This window comes from Nanorana parkeri, unplaced genomic scaffold (genome assembly GCF_000935625.1).
Source record: "Nanorana parkeri isolate BGI_ZX_2015 unplaced genomic scaffold, ASM93562v1 scaffold1215, whole genome shotgun sequence".
NCBI classification, from domain to species: Eukaryota; Metazoa; Chordata; class Amphibia; order Anura; family Dicroglossidae; genus Nanorana; species Nanorana parkeri.
Genome location: NW_017307483.1, coordinates 119,142 through 127,735, shown reverse-complemented (window position 1 = coordinate 127,735; position 8,594 = coordinate 119,142). Strand labels below are relative to the sequence as shown.

The 8,594-nt window shown below is 45.2% G+C and overlaps 1 protein-coding gene across 1 annotated transcript in view; it reads left to right on the top strand.

Annotated features, from left to right (window-relative positions):
* The window catches only part of TBRG1 (transforming growth factor beta regulator 1), a 13,102-nt gene that overhangs the window by 1,859 nt on the left and 2,649 nt on the right, over nucleotides 1-8,594 (top strand). The window contains exons 4-9 of the mRNA XM_018568595.1: nucleotides 2-24; nucleotides 682-890; nucleotides 3,452-3,591; nucleotides 3,943-4,089; nucleotides 4,899-4,996; nucleotides 6,967-7,077. Of these exons, the coding sequence (XP_018424097.1) occupies nucleotides 2-24; nucleotides 682-890; nucleotides 3,452-3,591; nucleotides 3,943-4,089; nucleotides 4,899-4,996; nucleotides 6,967-7,077 (728 nt within the window). The remainder of the gene's footprint in view (nucleotide 1; nucleotides 25-681; nucleotides 891-3,451; nucleotides 3,592-3,942; nucleotides 4,090-4,898; nucleotides 4,997-6,966; nucleotides 7,078-8,594) is intronic.

The following is an 8,594-nucleotide window of genomic DNA, read 5'->3' as shown; positions in this document are numbered from 1 at the left end:
TGTAAAAGTGAAAGAAGAGAGAAGGTGAATTTTAAGTTATAACTTTTTTTTTCTTATGTGATCCAGTTGATGTGAATGTGCAATCCCAGGAATCCATTCCCCTCACAGCGTGGGCGTGGCATGGCCTACGTAACAACCTGGGTGCTATTCTGCTTCCAGCATCCTTGTAAATATACACAAAGGCCCTGATGTCCAACCCCCGGCCCTTCAGTGTTTTCCATGTGGCCCCTGGACCCCAGCTGTCAGATTTGTAATGGGGCTAGTGATTTCTAGCAGTCTTTTCTAACATATTTCCAGTCCCTGACTGTCAGCTACAGCATGTCTTCCACTACACCTGTTGCATTTCCTGATGTTCCCTCCAGTAAGTCTGCGGTAGCATTACATATGCTGAATATTATGTGTGGCCCTTTAGTTTGGGCTCCCCTATGACTCACGATTTGACAACCACAACACTAAGGCCTGCACAGATTCTGGACATATCATTGTGTCCGGTGTGCAGCATTCAGATTTGGTTTGCCTCTAAGGGGGAAGGAGGGGCACTTTGGGCACCTGAAATGAAGTGTGTGCATTTGATTGTGTGTTTTATATATAAATATAAACACTGTATATATAACTCCAGTAAAAAAAAATATCGGAGATCATAAAACTCGGTCTTACAATGTATCCATTTCCCCCATTAAGGTTTCTGTTAAAGAGGGTCCTGCAGCTGCAGGCGTTGAGTGAAGATGATCGCCCGACGACGCACAGTTCCAGCTTATCTCTCAGCTTTGACATGCCGAGCGTGAGTGATGGGAACCTGGACATAAGTCTGCCCAGTGTAGCTGACAATGGCCTGGGAAAGAGGCTGAAGAAGGACAAGAGAGAAAAGGGCAAAGAGAACAAATCGGAAGGTGAGTATTATACCCTATAGGTGGGCTTATCTGTTAAAGAGAACCTGTCCTTTCTGAAAGGAAGCTGCTTACTTACTCAGCAGGGCTCTAGCCACTATGGGCTCTCGTGGGGTTTTTTTTTAATGCCGTATAGCCAACATTCAGGATTAAGGCGCCCTTTTTTTTGTTAACATTTCCATTAGATATACTCTGGTGATGGTAATCCATGTACTTTGCCGCACTCCTTACTGAATATGCCAAAGATAACGGGTGCTTGTAATGAATGCGGATGGCGCCGCTCAAAATCCTGTAACAAATCCAAATGTCACCAGCACTCCAATACGAAGATTCACGTCAGTGCAAAACTATTTTATTGATGGATGTCAAAAGACAAGCGCTTTCGGGGCCGCGCAGGGTCCCCTTCATCAGGCTCAATAATGTCAGGGTCCCCTTCATCAGGCTCAATAATGTCAGGGTCCCCTTCATCAGGCTCAATAATGCCAGGGTCCCCTTCATCAGGCTCAATAATGCCAGGGTCCCCTTCAGCAGGCTCAATAATGCCAGGGTCCCCTTCATCAGGCTCAATAATGTCAGGGTCCCCTTCAGCAGGCTCAATAATGTCATTATTGAGCCTGCTGAAGGGGACCCTGCGCAGCCCCGAAAGCGCTTGTCTTTCGACATCAATAAAATGGATTTGCGCTGATGTGAATCTTTGTATTGGAGTGCTGGTGACATTTGCATTTGCCCCTGGTGTAGGTGACTCCATTAAAAGCAGTGTGCTTGTGCAACTCTCAGGATCATTTGACCGAGTAAGCCCCACCACTGCATCAAAGTAAGATTTCTGCTAGAGATAAAATGTAAGCTCCCCGTGATACCTGCTGGTACCTGTTACACCCCGATGCTCAATTATTCATATAGCAACTAAACGTTTCACACTCCTGTTCTGATTTGACCATTTCTGTCTCTTACACTTCAGTACTTGTCAGTGAGGTCACAAATCCTAACGAGGAACCAATTGTTTCCTACAATGAAAACGAATCTAAAGCGCCAAACGTTGACCAACAAATGAAGGATAATTGCAGGCGAGGATTACTAGGGGTGCTGCCCCACTTCAGCCTGGGAAGCTGCAACACTATGGGAGAAAACAAAAGAGAAGGGCGCCCACCCTAGTGTAGATACTTTTAATAATATATATTGAAGTAACAATAAAAACATTGAAGTAACAATAAAAACATACTCACAAAAGTGAATCAAGATAAAAGTGTAATAGGTAAGCCTGGATGACATCTGAAACAAGCTGCACAGAAACCTGTGTAACAGCACAGGACTCCTTACAATGACGCGTTTCCGGGGCCACGCCCCCTTCGTCAGATTGTTTCCTGCTCGGTGGGAGTAACTTGTCAGAGTTTGGTGGACCTGCTGTGGTACTGGGGGTGTCATCTGACTAATAGGACAAATGCTAGAGCGGTGTAAGTCCTCGGACGTTTAGAGTAAACAGCAGAATCGTCAAGCTGATGGTCGCAAACAGGACAGACAAACGGATCCTAAATGGAGTCCAGTGTCTAGACTGGTACACAAAGCTATGATCGGTATAAGCCCAGGCAAGCTGAGTACAGACACCATCCAGATAATTTGCAGGAGTAATCCATGTCATAAACAGACATACTAACCTGTTAATCAGGAGCAGGATAAATGTCCAGCAGTCTATTTAGGAACTCCTAATTGAGACAAGTGTGCACTGCAGAGACCCGAGCTGCAGTGCTATGTGATGATCAGCAGATGGAGATGGTGAAGGTTCAAAGCTGATCATTCCAAAAATGTTACATTCTGACACTAGAAAGTTTCTAACAATGTATAATTGCAAATTGGATTGAAAATGAAGCCAACATAATTTACTTTTTTTTTTCCCCTCAAATACATCATTATGTCCTGTGCTTAGCATAGCATCTTTGGAAGATAGGTCCTCTTTTAACTTTCAAAGTATTTTATTAATTTTCCAAAGTAGAATAAAACAATAAAATAGCACATGATGCACAATCAGTATAGCATACAATTGCATTTCAGATTCTTCCACATTAGCATAGTCAAGTAGTAAGGGGGGGATCACTAGAAGCCATACACACAATATATAATAGTTCTGTAAAACAGATCATATCTATCACCCTATTCTTGCCAATTTATCCCCCATCAGCAAAAACAAAACTCAAAACAGTCGGAGAGGAATATCTGGCATAGGGATCCGCCTATGTCTGCAGAAAACATTTGTTGTGATCTCCTCCTTATCTTTATAAATAGAAGACTTTCTGTCCAACATCAATGCACTAAACAGCTCACGTGTGCGAGCATAATGGAAAAAAAAAAGACAGACAAATAGGTCCTCTTTTAATAAGGCCAACATAGGTGCAGGTATGCGAGTATAACCATTGCAGAACAGCAGCACTCTCTTAGATAACAATACAAAATCTGTGGCTTGTCCAGCTGAGGCTCAGGTGACCCCTGACTGTAATGCTGATGCACTCACCCGGCTGGCTCTATGGGTCTGATCACACCTTGCTGACCAGAAGCTTTATTTACGCCTGCAGTTGTGAAGAAATTAACAAAAAGGAAGAGAGTGACGGACGGGGCCCAACGCAGGTGGGTTCAGCCCATTCTCCTGGACCCATGTGGACGGCCAATCTTCCCCATCGAGTTAGACGGCCTGACGGTTTACAGTCTGGGAGAGGTGAGGATTCGGAATCTTTTTACAGATCATGTATATAATGGTTTTGTACGTATTTTCTTTTATTACGGTTTGTGCTATAGAAGAAATAAGAAATAAACATTTTATAATTATTTAATTTTTTTAGTCTCCTAAATATAAAGTATTTGCATATGAATATTTTGTAGTCTTCTCTCCGGCCAGCAGATGGCGCTCTAGTTCTTTCCTCATGTAAAACATTGTTTCCCTCTCAGCTGTGCTAGAAGAATCTCATTGTTTGCTCAATGAGCACAGCAGTGACTCCTCCTCTCTTATAAGAGGGTGCATTCTGCATTATATAGTCTCACCAATAACCTATTCATGTTTTCACAACAGATTGTACCTGACCGGAGTGGTTTCCATGACAGGAGCGCCATTTATCCGGTGGGTTTCTGCAGCACAAGAGTTTACGCCAGCATGCGGAACCCGGAGCAGAAATGTCTCTATACGTGTCAGATCAAAGACGGCTGGACCCGGCCTCAGGTGATCAGTTTACCTTTATTGCAGAATTTATATGTAACGTAGTATTACGTGAAGTGCCAGCATACGACCCGCTCATTGACTTTATAAAGCTTGTGGGATCTTCTGGTTGTGCAGCGTTAGAGGGTAGTTCTGGCTGATGAGCGCTCGCCATTTGTGAGCGTTATTTGAAATGTTCAGTGCAGGGCTGCAGTATTGTGTACGGACCATGCACCGGCTGCGGTGGGACAGGCGGGAGGGACTACTGGGATGTGTAGTGCCTGCATCACTTTTCTGTAATATGAGATCTACCACCGAACTAGGTCTTATTTTCGGGGTAGGTCTTATATTAGAGAAATGCCTGAAGATAGTGCTAGGTCTTATTTTCGGGGTAGGTCTTACTTTCGGGGAAACACGGTACCTGCCCACTGCCATATTACAGGAATGAGAAGAGTGGGACTAGAGTGGTCAGGTGACCCCTTTAGAAATATAAGATACCTAAAGGTTGTTCCTTGTCCAAGTGTAGGGGGGAAATGATCTCTTTGATGCCAGGAGTTCAGCTTTAAATGCAGTGAAATTACAGGTGGCAGCTGGAAGGTCAGTGTACAATTGTGGTTGATGCAACAGAACTTTTCACAGCCTGAATGCAGCCTGAATGCATGCCTGTTCTACATACAGCCACTAGAGGGAGCACTTACATGTATATATGTATGGTTCAAAGATATGAAAGTCAAACAATTATTTTGAAATCATTGTATTGAATGTTGTCACATATAAGCAAGATAAAGCCTGAACATCAGGACCAGACTAATCTCTCTGTTTTATGTCACTAGTTTGAGATCGTCCCTGAAGATGACCCTCAGAACACGATATCTGGCAGCTCAGCTGTAGAATGTCATAATGCGCTACTGAAGAGCATCGGGGCTGTGCAGTGAGTACATTACATTTACACAAAGATCTGTCCTTTACTACAGGGACTCAGGCACCTATGGGTAATGGACTCTTCCACGACCAGGCAACAGCAGGTATACTCACCCCTGGCGCTATGGGCAATGGGATCTCCCACCAGCAGGGGCAGCAGGTAACCTCAGTCTGGGCGCTATGGGCAATGGGATCTCATCAGCAGGGGCAGCAGGTACCTTCTGTCTGCGTCTCAGGCCCTGAGGAAGAGCTGATATTATGTTGTGGATTATATGTCTCTTACCATAAACAGTCTTCATTCTGCTTTTTGTTGTCTTCTTCATGTCACGGGATTTTTCTGAGTAACTGTAACCTGACCTGAAAATGTAATAATTTGCTAGAAATCTAAAATGTTAATTGTAAGTAGTCGCCTGAAAAATCTACATTTTTAGTCCTGATTCCTTTTATCCAGCCGCATCCTCCTCAGATTTCTATTCCTGCCTGTGTCCCCACTGTGGAAATTTGACCGAACTTCTGTCCCGGTGGCCTTACAGAAGTGAAGCAGAATCTCCTACAGGGGCAGAGACGGCAATAAAAACCTTACTGAGGTTCTAACCATTCCGCATTCCAACACTATATATGGACGGAGTTGAGCTTTCATTCACATGGAATGGTTAGTTCCTTTTATATGATTCCATATGTGACGCTTTCTATGATTCTGATGGTATGCGGGAGAAACTGGACATTAAAGTGACATTAAACCCTATTTTGCCCAGCAAAGTTCATATTTGTAGTTATACAGAAATAGGTTTCCCGAGTCGCTCCATTGACCTCCACTTCTGGCTCTGCTTACATTTCCAGGTTTTACTGGTGATCTGCCCCAAAGTTTCCCCCCCACAAACAGAACAGAATGGTTCCTGGTGGTCTTTGCTGGTCATGCACAGAGCAACTTACGTGCAGTGCCAGCTGGGAGGTGCGATTGCTTAAAGTGACATTAAACCCTCAGATTTTTTAACATAAACCAATACTGTAATGTGCGCCTTACTGTAATCCATGGTTGTTTCCCTTCTCTTTGCTGCTCTTCCTTTTTAAATCCTCATCTCTTCTCATACTGGCGGAGAACTTCCCTTCCTGTAGTGCTGGCTCAGGTTGTGAACCTGCACACAGACACCATGAATCCATTCCTGAGACAAGGCAGTCTGCTGCAAAACAGAAGTTCTGCCCAGCATGAGAAGAGATACGGATTTAAAAGGAAGAGCAGCAAAGAGAAGGGAAACTACCATGGATTACAGTAAGGCGCACATTACAGTATTGTTTTATGTTAAAAAAATCTGAGGGTTTAATGTCACTTTAAGCAATCGCACCTCCCAGCTGGCACTGCACGTAAGTTGCTCTGTGCATGACCAGCAAAGACCACCAGGAACCATTCTGTTCTGTTTGTGGGGGGAAACTTTGGGGCAGATCACCAGTAAAACCTGGAAATGTAAGCAGAGCCAGAAGTGGAGGTCAATGGAGCGACTCGGGAAACCTATTTCTGTATAACTACAAATATGAACTTTGCTGGGCAAAATATTTGTTTTAGCCTAATGTACCATGTCTTCCTTTACCGTCCCCTCCCAGGCACTGCAGCTCACTGTGGGAGGGTTTCAGTAACGGAGGCTGTGCTGTCAATTCAAAATGCAGTGGGCTGGACCAGGTGTGGCTAGGTGCTGATTGACGAGCTACAGGCTAGTTAATCAGCAGTGACCATGCTGACAGCCCCGCCCCCTGCAAGATCTTCCTATGCCGTTCTAGTCCAGGCAGGTACAGCCTAGGTGAGAGTGGCAACTTTTCTCTGAATTCAGGAGCAGTGCAGCATTGTCGTCGCTCCATCACTGGCAGGATCAACGGGTATTTGTAGGACTTTACCGAGAAAACTGTGAGTGCAGATGGCCTTAGGAGTATGGCTGCAGTTTAGTAGGAGGCCATAGTTCTACTTTAACGCGTTGCTTCTCTTTCCAGAGGACGGAGGGTCTCCGCCCCAGAAAACACCGGGCCGTACTTTTTTGGGTTTACGCACCCCACCATTCAGAACTTAATACAAAGCTGCCCCGGAGCTCGCAAATGTTCAAGGTGAGATTGTCCTGTATACAGAAACTATGGTACTGTCTGTGAGGCCAAGGAAGGGAAATGGAAGAGAGACAGAGACAGGTCCTCTTCTTACTGACGGAGTCCATGTGGAATTTTCTGGCTTCAATAGAAAGGTTAAAAATATCAGAAATGGCCCCATCTGTCAGTCCAGTGTTCTTATCAATGATTGGACCCCCCAGATACACAATCGTATTTTATTAAAGCTATACACTAGGGATGCACCGATACCAATAATAGTGTCGGTGCCGATGGCGAGTATTTGGGCGAGTACTCGTACTCGCCCAAATGCTCCGATACCTAGCCCGATACTTCTGGTATCAGGAAGCCAGCTCCATGGTCCCTCGTCCCTCGACGAGGCAGCCGGCTTCCCAGCCAATCAGGAAGCCGAGCAGAGTGTCACTGCATTCCTCCCGACTTTCTGATTGGCCAGTTTCATGCTCCCTCGTCACCTGATGACGAGGGAACGTGGAGCCGGCTTCCTGGGCAATCGGGAAGCCCGTCGCTGTGTAATGATGCGCTGCCCGGCTTCCCGATACCAGAAGTATACACTGTGCCCGGCTTTCTGGCCAATCAACAGGTGATGAGGGAGCATATAGACGGCTTCCCTGCTAATCGGGAAGCCGGGTAGCGAGTCATTACACCGCCTGGCTTCCTTAATGGGACTTCCTGTATCGGTATTCGGTATCGGCGAGTACCGGGAAAAAATTATCGCTACTTGATACCAAAAAACTGGTATTGGTGCATCCCTACTATATACAGTGATTCCTAAACCTGTTTCCACATTTCTCAGAGAAGACCCATGCACTCCAGCAGGCGTGCGTTATAGTATGAGGAGCTTTGGGTTACGTTGTCACAACACGTGTGTTACCTTTTTATTGTCCTTTTGTTTTATTTGATCGATTTGAAATGTTACAAAATGTTATTCAATTCTGTGCACTACAGCGTGTGGCAATGCACACAGAAAGTCTGGTTTAGGTGTATGGGGTTTTTTTTTTTGTCCTTTTTGTCCATTGATGAGACAATTTCCTGCTTCCTGTCCCAGAAACACAACAGGAAGTGAAAGGAAAAGAGGGGAATTCCCCTCTTGGTTAAAAAAGGAATAATGTCACCAGCACACAGTTTTTGTAAATCAATGATCCATTTTAATGGCACATTGCCGTTCTTGGCAAATTGCCATTGCTAAGCGCTTTGGGGGCCACAAGGGGTCCCCTTCATCAGGCTCAGAATTCAGGCTCTCTCATTCTGAGCCTGATGAAGGGGATTAAAATGGATCATTGATTTACAAAAACGTTGTGCTGGTGACATTATTCCTTTTTTCTGTGATATACACGGTGCCTTCAGTGGTCACTACGAGCACCCATCCAGTTTTGGGGTCTTTTTGGTAAGGAGTGCAGCAAGACATCCTGTTTCTATAAGCTTCCCCTCTTGGTTGTCACAGGAGCAGAGGCCCCCCATTGGGAAGACCCCACCCCCCCCTGACCGGGCCTCCTCCGCTCCCT